Here is a 20016-nt window from a genome sequence, read left to right on the forward strand (position 1 = left end):
TGCGTCCTCTTGTGTATAACGATCAACAAGTATTGAACAGCACGTACATGTGATACCTATCAGGTAACAAGCTGACGTTGCAAAACCCCCGAACATTCTTCTTCCTGTTAGGTGTCAAACTTCAATGGATAACTTAATGCATTGGGGGGCTTATTTTTTTCCGTATATACCAATCGAATACACCAAGAAGCTGCTATAATGAAGAGTTTGCCAAGTACCACTGTAATTGTAAATTGATTTCAATTAAGTGCGCAACAATGCGACTTCCAATGAGGTCACCTTGCATCTTGAGGAGGTCTGCAGATGAGAAAGATTGAAAAAAATACTGTTGCATTTTATAGGTAGTTAACATTATGAACTGCATCACATACTTTTATACATTGTACAAGTAATATATCTACGTCGTCTATTTTAGGTGGGCAAACTTTACCGATGAAACACTAGCCGCGATGATAAGATATACGCTCAGCAAATGCAACTTCAGCAGCAAATGCAACTTCACTCAATCAGTACTTCTCTTGAAGTACGGTCAAGGCTATACATGTACTAGGCTTACTGACGGTAACCGATCCATGACGCATATACACTACCGAAGAGGCCTTTTGAGTCCATAGAGGCTTTGTACAGCTACTGAGTAGTCGTGATAAGACAGACTCCTAGAACTTGTATAGCCCTCCCACTGGTCACTAGTCCCTACAGTGCTGCACGGATATTGCAATAAGACCATCATTTCTACAATTGCAAGTCGAGAGAATATACTATAATACTATTATAGTGCCGGTCCATTGTAGCTACGTCAGCATCAGTCATTATGAATAAGCCTTGTAGACTACAGCTTTTAGAATAATCCTAACAACGGCTGTTTCAACATTCGCATCGTTATTTTCGAAATGCCAAGGACAATGTAGCTTGGAAACCAAGAGTCAAAACTTGTGCATCACATAATTTATACGTTATATGTCGTCTATTTTAGGTTTAACTTAGCAACTGGCGACATATACGCTAGTTATGTTGATAAGTTTACGCTCATGGGGCTGCAGCAAATGCAACTTCTCTAGAAATATGGTCGATAGCGAAGCATAGTCTTACGGTCGGTAACCGATCCATGACGCATGTACACTTCCGAAGAGACGATTTGAGTCCATAGAGGCTTTGTACAGCTACTGAGTAATCGTGATAAGACGGACTCCTAGAGCTTGTATAGCCCCCCTACAGGTCAATAGTCCCCAGAGTGTTGCAATAAGACCATCATCTTTACCATTATACGTCGAGAGGATATAGTATGGTAGAGCTGGTCCCATTGTAGGTATGCCAGCATTAGTCATGATGTATAGGTTTTGTAGACTACAGCTTTCAGAATAATCCTCACAGTGGCTGTTTCTACATTCGCAACGTTATTTTCGAAATGCCAAGGACGAGATGCTTGGACACCTCGAGTCAAAACTTGTGTTCAGAGATTTACAGCAAATATATAACGTTACCATTCGAAACATTCTACATTGCCATGTCATTATTTCTATATCCCCGTTTATACTAGTCTTATATGAAGGGCGAGTGCTGACTGTCCCGGATATTTCATCCTGGCCTCTTGGCTTTTATTCTATGGCCTCCTCTATTCTATTCTATTCAATATTCTATACTATTCTATATTCTATTCTATTCTGTTTTATTCTATTCTGCCTCCTTGGTTTTATGATAGGTCTGGGCTTTTGAATATTGACTCGCTTTGAATACCTGCACTCCATCCTTTCCCCATTTAACGTTCAAAATAAAGACGAGTGATAGGAGAATCCTGCGGTTTTATGTAGCTCATGGCTCAAGTTGACGACATAGTAATTCAATCAAGATATGTCAGTGCCCATACTTTTCTTGTCTTTAAACTGGAACGGGAGATTGTACTGCCATTTGCAGTGGCGCCAGCGGGCTTAAGACCGGGTGTGAGTTGAGATATCTCTTTTCTCCGTCTTGCTTTCAAGCTTTACTGTCCACTGTTTGTATATCCGTAAGTTCCAGAGCTTTGGCGGTAAAACTTGCCAGGCAGTTTGAATGTATAAATGAATAGCACTAGCCTTAAATGATAAAAGTATGCTTTCAACAATGATAGCAAAGTTTATTTTTGTACAATATGCAATATTCAGAAATATATTAAGTGTCCATGATTAACAATTTATATATAATATTCATTATTCCGGTTATAAATTATATGTCTTAAATATATTACATTCATTGACCTAACAAATAAATCAACTACACCTTTCCTCTTCCTTAGATTTTATCAAAGTCATATATGACACCAGGCCCTTGACTATTGATAAAGAATCTATATATCTTCACAATGCACAAAGTAAACATGTTTAACTTAACCAACTGCTTATCAAATAGAAAAAAAATCATGGCTTGTACAAACTTAATTCATTACATGTACCACATGGTACATGCTTCATACAATATAGAGGATATAAACATACATATAGAAAAACAATGTTAACAAATGATACATGCAATTTGAACCTTAAGACTATAAACAAATGATATGAGAACACCAAGGAGATGGCAATGTGATGAATTACAATATCTACTTATAATGATATGTATCAGTAAAATATCTACCATTGTCTATTGTATATACATGTATTATATCGGATGTCTGTCATGACTATAGATGAATATAGTGTCAGGAAATATTCACAAACACTAGAAAGTTTGACATTTGCTCGCCAGCAAATACAATGTATTTCACTCCATCTCCCCCCCCCAATGCAAAAATGGACTGTATGAGGATACAGGGTGTTGTATTTACTCTTAAGCAAATGTCTGCCTTTTTAGTATGATTGTACAATATTGCACTTAACTATACCCCATGTATATATACTAATCAATTTTAAACAATATAATATGTAAAAGACTGCAGAATCATTCAGGATGTATAACGTGTGCACTCTATGTGTTCTGCAGTCCCTGAGTTGTTGTCATGTCTTCACAGGGCAGTCTTAAAGTTGTATATGACCTCCTGTGGTGGAAAAAGAGCACTTTAATAAGAGATTTCAAAAGTCAAAAGATTTTCTGACATTATCACATGATCATATGAATATTGTGACAATTATTTGTCCCAGAGCCATGAACACAAACACAAACTTCCATACCCCAAGTAACAACACTAACAAACTTCAAAATGGCTCCATATGTAAGCCAAATGCTGCTAATTTAGATGCGTACATACACTATGAACCTAGGCTGACCTGTTTTAATAATCAGATGTTTTAAGTATGTTTATTTGTCTGATAAACAAGTAGTAAACAGTTTTAGTACCATTATAAAATAAATATGCAATTCCGCCTGTGACTGCAATGTGCTTGATTGAGCAATAAAGACTTTCATTCTACAATGGATATTTCAGCATTAGAAGATATCAGAACACAGTATACATAGCCTGGTATACATCCCGAGTCCTACATCCTCTCTGCAAATAGAGAATGTAGGACTCGGGAGCTATAATAGGTTTGGTAACCAGGCTAGCAAATAGCTATTTGCAGAGAGGATGTAGCTCTCAGGAGCTATAATAGGTTTGGTAACCAGGCTAGCAAATAGCTATTTGCAGAGAGGATGTAGGACTCAGGAGCTATAATAGGTTTGGTAACCAGGCTAGCAAATAGCTATTTGCAGAGAGGATGTAGGACTCGGGAGCTATAATAGGTTTGGTAACCAGGCTAGCAAATAGCTATTTGCAGAGAGGATGTAGGACTCGGGAGCTATAATAGGTTTGGTAACCAGGCTACAGTATACATACCTGTGACCTGCCACTCTCATCTCTTTTGACAGACATGTCTCTCTCCCTGGGCCTGTGTCTGGGAGGTTTCCTCTTGATGCTGTCAGACAGAGACTGCAGGTTTGGGATGGAGGGGTGGTAACCCCAGGAACTGGAGCTCTGGAACAAAACAAATGAAATCAATTATTTAGTATAAGCACTCTTGAGTACTAGTAATATTTATTACACTTGTTTGAATTTCTAATTTAGCTATTACTAAAACCTTTAAACAATTCCATTCTTATTGTATTCAATAAAACAAACCCAGACAATCTCTGTATAATGTCCTTGTTCAGCCTAAGAGAATTTTCACTGCTCTCACTTACATCAATCATGTTGGATAATCTTACACCACACTGTGGTACTATTTAAATCCACACAGGGATTTTTAAAGGTTTTCCACCAGCCTCTGTACTTACAGATGTACAATACAGGGTGCCTTATGCAAGTAGAAATTTCTGCCTATATGTATCATTATGTCAGCTTCCTACCATACCTGGATTCTGAAGTAAATGATAGGTTCTTTATAGAACTTCCCTTCTAACGCAATACTGATCTAGAGCCTCACCCCAGTTGTGGTTGGAGAGTCATATCCCATAATAGCAGCCTTCTCTGCAGGAAGTCCAACCATCCGGGTCCTTAGATGCACCTGCATGGATACAGAAGAACTTTATTGCATGATATTTGTACATGGTAAAACGTATGCCTATTTTGGCAACAACTGTTGAACATACATGTAGTACAAAACAGATCTGTATCTGTACATGAATCTTTACCTGATTGCAAAGAAAGATCTCAAGTGATAGCCTTGGACAAAACAGTGTAGGGTAAAACTTGATATCCTAATTACTTATATGATAAGGGCTAGCCTAAGTCTTTTAGCCCATGATTGTTCTGTGTTTTACCTGTGGGTTGTGAGCACCCTCCGGTCTGGTCACCTGGTACACAGGGTTGGCCGGACCGGGACGTCCATGGGTGTCGGGAATATGGGCTCTCTGGATAGTCTACATGTATAAAACAGACAAATTCATCAGTATCCAGCCACTAAGATCACATTTTTAAGGATGACATTTGGATTTCGTATGATACACCATACAAAATTGTGGAGGTACGGTACAGTACCCTAGGAAACAAAACTTTTGAGGCAGTCAGCAGAGAGCTTACGCAGGCAGACGACTGACAGCAGGTCCCCAACTCATGCCCCTTCAATGCGGCTAGTGGATTTTGGGGCACAGCGGATAGTAGGGAGGGGCATGAACTGGGAATGAACTATCACTAGCCTGTGCACATAAGAACTGTCAGCACCGGGAACAGGGAAACACAGTCAGCACCAAGGACAGGGAAACACAGTCAGCACCAAGGACAGGGAAACACAGTCAGCACCAAGGACAGGGAAACACAGTCAGCACCAAGGACAGAGAAACATAGTCAGTACCAAGGACAGGGAAACACAGTCAGGACCAAGGACAGGGAAATGCAGTCAGCACCAAGGACAGGGAAACATAGTCAGCACCAAGGACAGGGAAACACAGTCAGGGACAGGGAAACACAGTCAGCACCAGGGACAGGGAAACACAGTCAGCACCAAGGACAGGGAAACACAGTCCGCACCAAGAACAGGGAAACACAGTCAGCACCAAGAACAGGGAAACACAGTCAGCACCAAGGACAGGGAAACGTAGTCAGCACCAAGGACAGGGAAACACAGTCAGCATCAAGGACAGGGAAATGCAGTCAGCACCAGGGACAGGGAAACACAGTCAGCACCAGGGACAGGGAAACACAGTTATGGTTGTTCAATTTTTATAGCAAACACTAGTTTGTATAAGAAATGTGTTTAGGGAATTAGTAAAACAAAACCAGTTCCTGACCAGATTAGGTGTTCTCTTCAGCACCTCGACCAGATGAACCATCCTCTGCTCCTCAGCCTCTCTTCTCCTCTCCTCCATCTGACTCTCTCCAGATGGGCTAGCACTGGGGGAGAAAACAAACCACTGATGTCACATGGAAATATCAGTCTGAGTACAGTCACACCTACCCAGGCAACCACCACTTCAAGCCAACAGCCTGGCCTCGGCAATTGCTTTTTCTCGGTGCCAAACATTTTCCATGTACACGGAGACACAAGCATAAAACAACCTGCCTTGGGTGTCCACCTGGCCAACGCCCATGCCGACCGCCTTACTTTTACTTGTACGGCAACATCAATTTTCCATGATAAATAACAAGAAATCATGGTGAAAACATGGTTAGGTTTGTTTGTTTGTTTGTTTGTTTGTTTATTTCAATCCCCATTAGTGCTTAAAAGCACTATTCTTCCTGGGGTCAATAAAATAAAACATAGATAACAAAACTTTGTACATAATGATGATTACAAAATAATAAGGTAAGTTCAAATCAATAGGAGAGGTCAGAGGTCGACCTAAAAAAAGCACAAAATAATCTGAACATAATCCAGAGTTGACTGTAGTTACCAGAAATATCAACCTTGATCATTTGTTCAGACAGACATCATCCAAAAGTCTTTTGAAAGTAAAATGATCCATCCAACCCGCTCTTCCCTTACCCATCATGCCAGAGTGGGTCCCACTCCATGTCCGGAGCCCTGCCCAGGTACGTGGTGGGGAGGTAGCGCAGCCCACGAGGCTCACGGAAACCTATGGGCTCCCTGGAGGTCAGGATGATATTCAAACATAAATATTCATGAAAGTCATCAGTATCATTCTTAACTGTACTCAGAACTAATGGTGACATGGAGAAGAACTTCTAGATTGGGTCAAGCAGGAGCTCAAACTAAGTAAGTAAAGTTAGTAAGCTAACTGTACTCAAGAATATCTAAATAGCCTTAAATTGGAGACCTGTTGGGAAGAGGTAGACCTTAAACCACTTGGAAAAGAACTGTGTCGGATGTCCATGGGATTATCCTGGCAACCAGTAAAGAAGGTTGCCAAGGTGGAAGGAAAAAATCATGGCCTTACGTCTCGCAAGGGATGAAAAGTATAAGTAAGTAACAGCTTACCTGTAGAATGTCTTTGCTTGTACTTGTCTCCTCTTGATGTAGTAAGCAACAGTGACGGCTACAACAATCACAAACAGCCCACCTGCCACACTGCCTAGGATTATGGTCAGCAGCCGATAGCTGTCTGATGTTGCTGAGGGGAAAACATTGGAAACATTTGAGGAAAAGTATTTAAAATTTCTTAATTGTTCCAAAGCAAAGAGAAATTGGGGTTTTGTTGAATCATAACATGCAGATGCATTTTACCCAAAAGCAGTGCATTGCTCAGTTGTTTAATATATATTATTTGGCAGAAAAGCCTTATTTACAAAAAAAGTTATGATCAGTGATTGTCAATGAATTGAAATGAATGAAATAAACCAAGCAAAACTAACCTGTTGTAATCTCACCCTCACAGTTAACACCAGAATAGCCGGGTGGACAACTGAAGAAAAACAAAGATAAATCACAAGAAAATAAAAACCTTACAGCACTGTACTGTAGGAAAAAGGGTGAGATCAACATTTAATCATGCTCCTTGCAACAATCTGAAGAAATATCAACTCTGATGTGACATGTTGCAGAAGGCTTTAGCCACCCAAAAATACACAATTGCATACAAATTATTTTGAATTCTTACTTGCAGCGATAACTCAGGCTCAGGAGCAGCTCACATGTGCCACCATTCTGACAGGGATCAGATTCACAGGAGTCTGTATGTAGAAAAGCAAAAAAAGCATTGTTACACACAATAAGAGGAATTAAAACCTTGCAACTCCAGAACTACATTTTTTGGTACTACATTGTAATATATACATTTGTATCTCCTGTGCAACTAAACAAACTTGTACCGCATAATCTTTCTTAATCAACAACGTTAAATTGCTCCCCAGTTTAACGTTGTTGATTAAGAAAGATTATGCGGTACAAGTTTGTTTAGTCATTTCATCATGTTGTACCACTAAGTACATGTAGGTTCATTTTCAATCAGACTAGCACCCTGCTGTAATAATTGAACAACTGTATGGCTCAAGGGCTACGGAAACGGTGATGGGTGCCGCCATATGTACCATGTATGGTTGTGGAAAGGACTTTAACCTACCAACACAAGTCCTGCCAGGGTTGTTGGTGTTGGTGTCCAGGTAACCAGTTTTACACACACAGCTGAAGGAGCCTGCTGAGTTGGTGCAGTTAGCATTGAGCGAGCAGTCATTATCCTCAGCAGATAGGCACTCATTAACATCTGAGAAAGGAGGAACAGATTGCAACAGTTAACTTAGAGAATATGGCAAAATATAGGAGACTAGACATATAGCCTGGTATACAGTCTATTGCGGTTGGTGTGGGCTCTCTTTGGAGATGTTGCTTAAGTTCTAACTGTGGTAGTTTCCCCCCACCCAGCTTCAATGGCCACCCAGTGGGAGTTTTGAACCTATACATAGGAGTTTTGCATGGCTGGAGTTTGATATTAGTCATGCAAAACCTACCAGAGACCCTGCTTGAGTCGGGCAGAGATGAGTGCAAATTTAATCACAGTAGACTAGACACCTGAGACTAGGAGACTTATATGTACCGCATATTAAGTAATAATATACTACACTGGAAGAAAATATAAATGATGATGATAATACAGTCAGGTAATTTAAGATAATGAGGTTGACAATCCATGGACCAGGTGGCAATGGTTCTATTTTTACTAGACAAAATTGATGATATTGAAATCATTACAAATGCATTTTTCAATTCTAATCGAGGTACCTGAGAAAGTGGCTGATGAACCATTAAAAGTGAGTCCGTTGACAATGCTGGCAGAACTGATATTATTCAACCCTTCTTTGAATGCTGCCTCTACTTCAGACTCCACTGCTGCAGTGCCTGCCTGGAGAGCTGTGTCAAACTGTGCCTCCACACTCCCATTTCTCAGGGCAGTGATAACTGAGGTCAGATAGACACTCGCAAGGCTGCTACGCCGGAAAATGGAGTTGATCTGCCAGGAAAACAACAATGAAATATCCATCAAAACATACTTGAATGAATTACAATTTTTACAGTTGGTTATTTTGGGTCAAATGACTGGAAATTTGGCAGAGGCTTCACTCAGGGTAGAGTGGACCTCTGGCGTTGATTTTGGCAATTTTCAGGAAAAAAATGTACTATATTTTGGGCTCTGGAGCCCAGGTATTAAAACCAAATGATCTGAAATTTGTTACGGAGGGGGTAGACATTCATGTATGCCTACAGAACTTCATTTACTCACATACACTACAAGTCTTTAAGATTGTATAACTTGTGACTTTTGGGCTATTTTCAAATGTCTGAATGTGGTTACTAATACTTACAGCTATGACCACTTCAGCTATGAAGGCTTGTGTTGTTGCCAGCTGCAGGTTGTTGAAGTCTGAAGAGAAGGTGGCTGATGTTATGGAAACTTGGCCAGTGTAAACATTGGAACCTGGAAAAGGAAGGTACAAATGTTGATGAAGATTATGTTATAACTAGAGTTCCCCGATCTCATACCTTCGCCAAATGATGTTAATCTTTATGACTGACAAAGTTTAGATTAGATTATTCCCCCCTGATTTAAGAAATAGGAACCTAATTTTTATGAATTATATCATTTTATCATAATCTCAACCAAAAGACAGTCTTATATTAACAAACAATGCATTCTAGCATTTCCTAATAAATTATGCAAATGAGGTCCTGATTTGAATAAATTATGTTTAATGATGTTCACCTCAATTTAACTTTCAAATACCACAAGTATGAAATTCCAGGCAGTTATCATTACATAATTATAAAATTTTCTCATTAATTATGCAAATTAAGTCATTATTAACATAATCAACATCTTCCTGTGTTTCTCTCGTTGTCAATTACCAATGTCACAAGCTTCAATTGTCCTATTATGGAATGCAGCTGATTTATAGAATTTCCCCATAAATTATGCAAATTACATCCATATTTGCATAATTGTCACATAATTATATTACGCATCATGTAAGCTACCTACATACCAAAAATCACGACGATCCATCAACTGGTTCTTGAGTTATCCCCTTTTGAATATTTTCAAGAATTTATCCCTGCAGTTCCAGAGCAAGCCGCTAGGGGGCCTAAACTCACGTCACTTTTTTCCCAGCACAAGAGCTATCTACCATCTAAATTTCATCACCATAGCATGTCTAGATCATGACATATCAAAACCGGAAGTTCAGCTGCAGTACCATAACAAGCCGCTAGGGGGTCCAAAATCTAATCATTTTGAGGTCTCATCAAGACCTACCCACCTACCAAGTATCAAGACAATCCATCAAGGCCTTCTCAAGTTATCGTGTTTACAGACACACACACACACACACACACACACACACACATACACGAACGCCCCTGAAAACATAACCTTCTTGGCGAAGGTAATGATTGTTTGTACTGTGTGAGATGGTCTCCTGAGACTGAACTGCCAAAGACTATAAAAAATCATTTCAGCTACATTTGCTGGGCTCAACATACCACCTACAATGCTGGGAGATTAGTGCAGGTAAAATTGAAGCTTAGCAGGTATTTCTGATGTCTGCGTGGACCTAACCTGCACTGTACTGGGTTTATATGTACTTAGTCTAGTAAAATAGGTGTAAGTGGATATTCATTTGCTGCATTGACTGCATGTTACTACATATGGCAAACAATCTGCACGAATAACCTTAGACATACCTGTGCATGTTCCATTGACATCAGTGAGACCTGGCCTGCAGTTACAGGTAAAACTGCCGGGGGTGTTTCTGCACACTCTGTTCACCACATCAGCATGGATGTCACCACACTGGTTGGGACTACACTCATCAACATCTGAACAATAGTAAAGTAGAACAATGATATATGTCAATTAAGGTTAGACATACAGGTAAAGGAATTTGGAGGGAAAACGTTACTCGACCAACTGGATATATTTTGAAAACTTTCAGACGTTTCAAGTAGCATCCACTACTTTTTGCCAATAAGGAGTAATAGGATTCAATGTGTTCAGGTCATGTTAGTTGTCTACCTCAAGAAAGTGCTGCTTTCTTTACAACAGTTACTGTTTTGCCTCTGTTGTGCCTTTCAAAAGGGACAAAAAAATTATGGTTTTGAGATAACAAAACAGTTTTGTGGGCTTGTTTTGCAATATGAATATTTTCCATCTGTACACCACAACTGCAAACTACTATAAACTAATAAATAAACAGGCTGGATCACTTGTACACTGACGTGATACAGTTGAAATTATAAAACCATGTATCCTTAAACCATGAAATTTGTTACCTTCACAGCTGAAACCATTCCCACTCCAGCCATCATTACATGAGCAGCTGAAAGACCCAGCTGTGTTACTGCAGTTCCCAAACTGGTCACAGGGGGAGCTGCTACACTCATCCTCATCTGCAGAAAGACACCAAATGATAATCTTTACTAAGCAATGCTTGTATAATTGATAACTACCATATAATAACTATTCATATATGTTACATGATAAGTTACAATACATCATACTAAAATTGCATTAACTTTTCAAGCCTCAAGAAATATCATACAATGGTTTAACCATAGATATACCTGAAGTCAAATTAAGGCCATGCCAATTTCTTTCCTTGGTTTTCTAAAAATTTTAAGGTAAAAATACAGCTGGCCAAAATCATAAAAGCAGAGAGGGATGAAAACTTGAATGTGAGTAAATTTACACGATTAATATTATACATTACACTAAGGGAAGGCACTTCAGCACCAAGGGTGGATGATGAGAACCTTCGCTGTGACTTTAATTGAATGGGATAATTCTACTCGTCCTGACATGCTAACCTTCGCAGTGTAGCCCGACCACTCCATATCCAGCATCACAGCTACATGTGTACAGAAGGTTTGCTCTGCTACAGTTTGCTGAAATAAAGAAAGAGTCTGGAGTTCAGCAACCCCATACCTTTGCCTGGATATAGATTTTCTATTATGGAAAGCATGCTCTAGTTTGTATAAACAATTTGTGATTTTAAAAAAATTAAATCATTTACCACCAATTATCGGTTGCTCATTAACCATAAAAGAGTTTCCCATCAAAGAGTTATAACTATACTATAAATGCTACATCTGCTAAAAGATAATATTGATGCTGTTTCCAGGCTTTTTACCTCCAAAACAATAATGTTGCAGTCCTTTGTACCCATAACTAATATGTGACAGGAGAAGTCATATCTTACCAAATTCTGCAAACACCACGTCTGCCGTGACCAATTCATTATCCCCCAGCCTGTTCTTCTCAGTACCTACAGCTCGAGATGTCAGGCCGTCCAGGAACGCTCTGGTCAGATTTGTCTCGTCTATCGGTGCATTTTCTGCCAGGTTGATGACAACATCAGCCACAACTCCTGTACCACTAGAGATGTTTCTGAACTGAGCAATATCCACTGACTTGTAGTGGGTAGATACAGCACTGTTTTGGAACAATGAGTCCATCTGGAAGGTGAAGGAGAGTCAGTTCTTTAAGTCCTTAAGGGTAAAATTTGTCCAATCAGTACCATTTCAGTAATTGCTAGAGCATGTCAGTACTGTCAAGACAGAAACTGTCAGTAAGAGATCAGTCAGAATTATCCTTAGGAAGCATCTGTACTTGTCAGTTGCATTACAGTTGTGACAGGTAAGCTGCTTTACTGAAATGTTACTGAAATGAGACTGTCAGTAATGGATCACTTACTGACAGTCACATATCAGTGCTAGTGGTTTGCTAAGGGTAAGGGCACACCAATTTAATCATACAAAGCACAGCTGCAGCAATGCAGATCAACAACATAATCCTGTTATGAGAATGGAATTCATTATCTTGTACAGTTGACAACAAACGGCATCAGCTAATGTCACCTTTACAAGGGAAGTGAAACATGTAAACTAAGGAACTTCTTTAGTTTCTCAACTGCATGAACACATCAAAATAAGAAAATGTTTGACTGAAATTTGGCCATTACATTCCTGACTTACCGGTTCTTGTACAGCTAACGCATAGTCACTGAAGGCTGAGGAGTGAGGGTCAGCCAGGGCAGGTGAGTATGCGGCAGCCACCCCTCCAATGGTGGTGAATGGGATAGAACCCGTGAACTGAACTGCCACTGTAGAAATAGATTCACATTGCACATTTTAATGTTATGACTTGTCAATATCAATATGTACCAACCTTGGTTTTAACTTCATGATTTGTCAAAATCAATACAGAGGATTCCGCATATTTGTATAGCCCATTTGTCAGCGCATTTTATACAGTTACCCGGCCTATACGATAGGCCGGAATAGCACTAATGGCGTCCTGAATGGGGGGGGGGCAACTGTCTTTTTACACTAACTTAAAGACAAACAACGCACTCATGATCTCGTATGCCGCAACTTACGAATATACGATAATGCGCTATACAATTATGCATTGTTTTTACAATGGTGTGAATGGTAAATGGTTTGGGGTTTTAGAATTCTATACAATTACCCAAAATATACAACTAAAAGATATACAAATAAGTGGAATCCCCTGTACTAAGACTGAACACCTAAGCCCAGTTAAGTGACATATGTTATGGCTCAGAAAGCCCAAAAGTTAATGTTGACCTTCATCTTCCCAAAACCAATATGTGCCTACTAAATATCATTGATAATCTTAATCCATCCATAGCTTTTTGTTCTCTGCTGGTCAATGTAAGAAAAAACACAGTGTCACATGCATACACTAACACAAATGCACCCAAAACAATACCTCCACTCACGGAGGTAACAATAATCTCTGCACACCGAGGTGAAAACAACAGAAGAACTCACTCAAACAGTCCCCAGTGTTGCTGCTGTAGTATCCATAGGCACATGTGCAGGAGTAGTTGCCAGGAGTGTTGACACATTCCTGGTTCTGGATGCTATCACATCTACCGTCTGCACATTCATCCAAGTCTGGACAATACGCAATACAAGTAGGGTTAATGGCCCAACTTGACTCACTATCCGGTTTAGCCTCAGTTAATTGTTCCTTTAGGCTGAATAAACTTATAAATAGGGTTGATAAATGATTGTCAAATGAATAGTTATATAATAAGTTCTTTATTCACAAACATTTCTTGTTCAATACAATAATAAGATATGGCTTCTCTGTTTGCTTATTTTAATCAAAAATTGTAGCCAATGCCCAAACAATTTCTTCCTGCTTGATAGAGGGAGAGAGTTAGTCGGCCCCTTACCTTCACAGACTATACCATTGCCATTGAAGCCAGCATTACATGTGCATGTGAAGGATCCAGGTGTGTTTGCACAGGTTCCATACAGATGACATGGTGATGTCTCACATTCATCCTCATCTGCACCAGGATACAAAGGATAAGACTAAAGTTAAACAAGAAATCATAGATTTCAAACTTCCAGTCACAGCTTGCTATTTCAGTTGCATTTAACTTTTTGCACCATCATACTTTATTTGTAAGTTCATGTCCAAGGGCTACTTGCAACATAAGTATAGACAGTGCAAGCTTAATTACAATGGTAACAAGTGGAACAAGTGGCTTTTCTATTAAAACTGCTACCTACATGTAATACAATCTAACCTTCTTTTGGTTTGACTCATTTAGCATATCAAAAGACAAAATGTCCTTCTGCAATAAGTGGGTTTTAGTAGGATAACAGTGTTGTAGTTGTCTTTCCTTTTGTAAAGAATAGCAATGGACAAAAAAAGTCTCCTTACCAATACAGGTCTGTCCGTCACCAGTATAACCATCCTGACATGTGCAGGTGTAGGAGCCGATGGTGTTGCTGCAGTCTGCATTGGCACTGCATGTATGTGTGCCATCTGTGCACTCATCAACATCTGTTACATAACAAACAACATCAGCTTCACAAATGTCACACTTGTCATATATACATGCCCAACACTTTTAGTACAATGCAAGAGTTACTTTACATGTAACTTGGGTGTCAGGCCTCTCTCTTTTCTCTGTAAGATAGGGAAAATAGAGAGAGCAGTAACCATGGAGGATGGCACCCAAGCTACTACAGTTTACATGGTGTTACTCTAGTTGTTATTTTAGTCTGCATTGTAGGGTTACATGCATGTCCCTTTGGATCAATGAATTTACCTGAAACTTCAGAGCACACACTGGTCATTGCCACAGCAAAAAAAATTGAGACTTGTGCAGCCCAGACATCTCCACAGTGGTAACATCTGTGTCCATAATATCACCAGGGTCCATAATATTGCCACCTTGAGAAACAGTGTGCTTAAAGACATTTTTACTGCAACATACTTTTGGTATTGAGGTTTATTGAGGTATATTGAGGTTTATGCACTCATTCACACATCAAATGTACATACCTAGGGTATGTTGCAGTACAAATATCTTCAAGCACACTATTTCTCAAGGTGGCGATATTATGGACCCTGGTGATATTATGGACACAGATGTTAAATTGTGGTCATTAACCAAAGCACTTATTATTACCTGTGCAGAAGGTTCCATTTCCAGTGTAGCCTGAATTACAGCTACAGTTGAAGGACCCGGGAGTGTTTGTACACTCAGCATTGACGTCACAGTCACTTGACTCTTCTGTACACTCATCCAGATCAACACAAGAACTGAAACCACTGCCGATGTAGCCTTGCTCACACGGGCAGGTGAAGGAACCAACTGTGTTCCCACATACAGAGTTCTTGCTACAGGTGTCGGTTCCTAAGTCACATTCATTAATATCTGCAAAGGAATCATAAAATGTTTCCTTAATATACACATAGACTAAGTGCATTACATTTATCTTTAAATTAATGAGGTTTGAAGAATAATTGATCCATCTAACTCTTCCAGACAGAAAGAAATTCTGCTTCTATATTTCTGACACACAGTTGGAAACTTGGCTGCGCTTCCATAAAATAACATCATCCAATAAAACTACAGTAATTGCTAATATATGGATGTTTTATCTAACCTGGATGCCAATACAAAGGGTACTAGAGCATGACTGAAAGTGAAAAACCTTATAATGATCTTATTTTTTGCCCAGTGTAAATTAGGTCCATCTTTGCCATTCATGATATATTAATTAATGAATACTGCAAAGTTAATACAAGATACTGTATTACATTAGTTTCTATGCAGTCTCTGAGTTGACAATGGCAATCTGACCTACCTTCACAGGCTGTCCCATTTGCAGAGTAACCATCATTACAGGTACAGTAGAAGCTACCCTCTGTGTTTGTGCATGTGGCCTGTTCATGGCAGTCAGCTATACCACTGGCACACTCATCGACATCTGAAAAACAGACAGTACGGCAGAATTCAGTCAGGAACCTACATGTAGTACATGTACATGTACTAGTTGGACCAACAGTATCCAATTGGTTGGCACATTGTCAAAATGTACTGTGCAAAACTGTTTTTATTTAACCTGAATTTTTCACGAGTTTTGTTGGTGTTTTGGTCAACGTTGCATCAGTTTTGTACCTGTTGCAGACAATATATCTCCCAACTCAACATTTGAAACTGACCGTGTTGAAAAGGATGCAGTACATGACATATAATACTTGAAATACATAAATGTAGACTTAATTTTTACCTGCACACTCAGTCCCAGTTCCAGTATACCCATTGTTACATGCACATAGGTAGGAACCGGCTTGGTTGACACATGTAGCATTACCATCACACTGAGCAGTTCCAATATCACACTCATTCAGATCTGCAAGAAGAAAGTACAAAGCATAAGACACAAAGTTTACATGTAGTTGTGAATTTTTAGTTTTACATTAATTCTTGCATTATAAATGAACCACCCGTCATGTAAATGTAGACTCAAAATTGAAGCCAAGTAGGTAATAATTTTAGCAAAAACAAGTGGTTTAAACCATTTAATTTGAAATGCTTGAGTACTAAGTGACTGAGTTCCAATCCTTCATACCTTGACAAAACGTCCCATTGCCAGAGTACCCCTCCTGACAGGAACAGTTAAAACCGCCCTCAGTGTTGGTACAGGAGGCCTGGTCATCACAGCTGGAGGTGTCTGTGCTACACTCATCCACGTCTACAGTAGAGACAGTGCACAATTACATACAATACAATTCTAACATACACTGTACAAATAATAAGGCTGATATGATAAACAAAAAGGTTAGTCATATCAAAAAAGGTTTCTCATTGATTATAAATATAGGTTATGAAGTTACTCGAGGTCTCATTGATTGTGAAAATACCTTATTGGTGTAAAAAAAACTAATCAACTGACAATCTTCTATGTACTGCAGACTTACCAACACAAAAGAAGCCGTCTCCCACATAACCATCCATACAGGAACAGTTGAACCCTCCCACAAAGTTGACACAGTCGGCACGCTCACTGCAGTTCTGAACTGGACTGCCGAAGGTGCACTCATCATAATCTGTGGAGATGACAACAAAAAATATTGGACAAAGTTAAAAGTAAGTCAACAAAATTGCAGCCTGGTTATCAAACCTAATTTAGCTGCTATTTACAGAGAGGGAAAAAGAGACTAGGCAGCTAAAATGAGTCTGTTAACCAGGCTAGCAGAACTGGCCATGTCCCTGGAGACATCTGTATGTCACCTACATACATGTACATATTAATTACCTTCTATTATATTCTATTATATCCACAGACATCAATTCATTTGATCAATCTGCTTAATACTATAAGTAATAGAAAAATTAAGCTGTTTCAGAATATTAGAATTAGTCTGTTTTTTACGGTTCACTGTTTGTCATACAATCTACTTTGTGCATTGACCTGGTTGATGAATGAGACTAGTAGACATGTGTAACAAGTAAATGATACAATTTATATCATACCCGGGCCGCGATAACGTTCAATAACGGGAACCCGTTATCGAACGCTTCCATGGCTTCCATAAAACGATTCGAACGCGTTTCACCCTAACCGCGTGTGCCCTTTTGCATTTTAGGGTTTAGTGGCACTAACTTTTGGCTCGTCTTGCATTGAAAGGCATGTTTTCTTGGGTGGGTATGACATAAATAAAATAATACATCACGGTGTATTCCGCATCGCCCTCGGTCCCAGCCCTCCCGCGATCCGACCCGCGGTCGGGCCGATACCTCGGGCGATACTGAATATCCCATGTTGTATTCTATATGTACATCACCTTGGCAAACTGTGCCATTGCCTGTGTAACCCTGCAGACACTGACAGCTGTAGCCTCCCGGGGTGTTCTCACAGAGGGCGTTAGGATCACAGTCATTCTGGTCTGCTGATTCACACTCATCAATATCTGTCAAACATCATCAATTAGACACTGTTACACTTGAATTTCTACAGTTCTCAAATTAGGAAGATTATATTATTACGGCTGAAGATTTTGGGATTATAACAATTGGCAGCTGCTGCATTTAAAGCTTCATAATCATGTTGAGACAATTGCATTTTCTGTATCTGTATCTGACAGTGTATAGCCGGTATAACTGCCCCTCGGCATAACACACCAGCTTCACAGGCAAGCAGTTACATCTAACCTTTACACATCTAACTCTAAGCATTGCTTAAAGCTATCTAGTGATAATGGCTGCTTAGCATACTGTACTTGGTTTTAGTGAGTTCCATGTGCACTCTATGACAGTTCTAGGAAAAACAGAAAATTAATACATGTTGTATGTCTTCCTCAAGAAGAGAATGGTTCTATAAGGGTAACTGTCTCACCATCACATTTGCGACCATCACTGTTGATGTTGTAACCAGAGATACAGTTGCAGGTATATCCTCCTTCTGTGTTGCTACACCCCTGATCACAGGCATTCAGGGTCTCATTGGAGCATTCATCGATGTCTGAAACAACATGTAAGCAATGGGCTAGTCAGTCACTGGGGCGACCAACTCTCATACTGGTGCAAAGAGTTGGACTGTGTTGCTTGGGGCATGTACATTTGTAGTAAGAATGCCTATACTAAGGCTTCCTAGGGTGGCACTGAACTGGTGTCTAGCAGATAAAAATGAAAAGGGGAGGGCAAGGGATAACTTGGAGAAGGACAGTCAAGCGGGACTTTGCAGGGATAGGTTGCGGGTGAGAAAAATACACAAATGGAAGAAAAACTACTGTAACAGTTACTGGGAGTTCAACTGAAAATTCAGATTCTTTGTTTTGCTTTAGAATAAACTTTTCAACTATGGATTCTACCATGTATTCATCCAGATGTCTTGTCAGGACTTACCAACACAGCTGCTGGAGTTGAACTCTTCATAGCCAGAAAAACACAGGCACTTCTCAATTCCACCCTCCACATAGCACTCTGCATTCATGCAGATGTTACTGGTGCAACTTTGATTTGCTGAAAAATATAATAGAGTACTGTGATAGGCATAACACTGTGATAGGCATAACAACATAAGTTAGAAGTAAATCACTTGGCAAACCTTGTAATGTACCATGTAAGCTGCAGTTCATGAAGCTGTTCCAGAAAAAAATTCAGCTGTTTCAGAAAAAAATTCATGGCACCATCCCTACCTTGGCAAGAGTCTCCAACTTGTATGAACCCAGCCACACAGGAACAGTTGAAGCCTCCTTCAGTGTTGGTGCAGGTTTGTTCACAGTCATCCAGCTGTTCAGCACACTCATCAATGTCTGCATGACACATTCATGGTTGTTGTACATTTTACATACAGGTTATTCCGTTTTATAGCCGACTGCTGCCTACCCGTTTCAGGGACCGATGCATGATCAAAAAGCCAGATGCTGCTACCTTAAGAAAAATTCTTTGATGTCCAGGAGGACCTATATCTCCTATAATATATGTATGTTTAGATAATTTCTGTACATGAACATATTGATTGTAGGTATCCCTATTGGAAGTTGTTACTGACAGAATTATCTTGATTTCAGCACCAAGGACAGAACCGATTCAAACATTTCTTCCTTATATTCCAACAATCTGTCAACTAACACGTTTAAACACCCCAAACTGGAGAATTACATAGCCCTGTGTGTAATTCACATTTGAACAAGAAAGGACTACCAAGGAAGAGAAGGATAGACTACAGTATGACAACATTATACATTCACCACCAAAGGATTTTTCCAAGCCAATGTTTCAGTGACCATCTGCCACCTAACTCTGGGCAATACATAAAAAGCTGTCAAATGAGGATGTCCAGTAATACATGCTGTACATAAGATGAAACTTAAAAAGTACACAGTGATATTTGATACAAAAGA

General features: G+C 39.6%; 1 protein-coding gene across 1 annotated transcript in view; it reads right to left on the minus strand.

Annotated features, from left to right (window-relative positions):
* Nucleotides 1-2089: 2089 nt before the first annotated feature.
* The window catches only part of LOC109474122, a 38526-nt gene continuing 20599 nt past the window's right edge, over nucleotides 2090-20016 (minus strand). Inside the window, exons 35-63 of the mRNA XM_019774330.1 lie at nucleotides 19309-19425; nucleotides 19016-19132; nucleotides 18507-18632; nucleotides 17956-18081; nucleotides 17089-17217; nucleotides 16740-16862; nucleotides 16398-16520; nucleotides 15972-16094; nucleotides 15290-15538; nucleotides 14536-14658; nucleotides 14039-14155; nucleotides 13629-13754; nucleotides 12807-12934; nucleotides 12032-12287; nucleotides 11640-11717; nucleotides 11106-11222; nucleotides 10518-10652; nucleotides 9143-9255; nucleotides 8562-8790; nucleotides 7906-8046; nucleotides 7444-7516; nucleotides 7199-7248; nucleotides 6825-6957; nucleotides 6372-6473; nucleotides 5677-5779; nucleotides 4711-4809; nucleotides 4374-4454; nucleotides 3788-3925; nucleotides 2090-3010 (exon numbers count right to left, since the gene is read on the minus strand). Of these exons, the coding sequence (XP_019629889.1) occupies nucleotides 2978-3010; nucleotides 3788-3925; nucleotides 4374-4454; nucleotides 4711-4809; nucleotides 5677-5779; nucleotides 6372-6473; nucleotides 6825-6957; nucleotides 7199-7248; nucleotides 7444-7516; nucleotides 7906-8046; nucleotides 8562-8790; nucleotides 9143-9255; nucleotides 10518-10652; nucleotides 11106-11222; nucleotides 11640-11717; nucleotides 12032-12287; nucleotides 12807-12934; nucleotides 13629-13754; nucleotides 14039-14155; nucleotides 14536-14658; nucleotides 15290-15538; nucleotides 15972-16094; nucleotides 16398-16520; nucleotides 16740-16862; nucleotides 17089-17217; nucleotides 17956-18081; nucleotides 18507-18632; nucleotides 19016-19132; nucleotides 19309-19425 (3608 nt within the window). The 3' untranslated portion in view covers nucleotides 2090-2977. The remainder of the gene's footprint in view (nucleotides 3011-3787; nucleotides 3926-4373; nucleotides 4455-4710; nucleotides 4810-5676; nucleotides 5780-6371; nucleotides 6474-6824; nucleotides 6958-7198; nucleotides 7249-7443; nucleotides 7517-7905; nucleotides 8047-8561; nucleotides 8791-9142; nucleotides 9256-10517; nucleotides 10653-11105; nucleotides 11223-11639; nucleotides 11718-12031; nucleotides 12288-12806; nucleotides 12935-13628; nucleotides 13755-14038; nucleotides 14156-14535; nucleotides 14659-15289; nucleotides 15539-15971; nucleotides 16095-16397; nucleotides 16521-16739; nucleotides 16863-17088; nucleotides 17218-17955; nucleotides 18082-18506; nucleotides 18633-19015; nucleotides 19133-19308; nucleotides 19426-20016) is intronic.

Source organism: Branchiostoma belcheri, unplaced genomic scaffold (assembly GCF_001625305.1).
Source record: "Branchiostoma belcheri isolate BF01 breed outbred unplaced genomic scaffold, Haploidv18h27 scaffold30, whole genome shotgun sequence".
NCBI classification, from domain to species: Eukaryota; Metazoa; Chordata; class Leptocardii; order Amphioxiformes; family Branchiostomatidae; genus Branchiostoma; species Branchiostoma belcheri.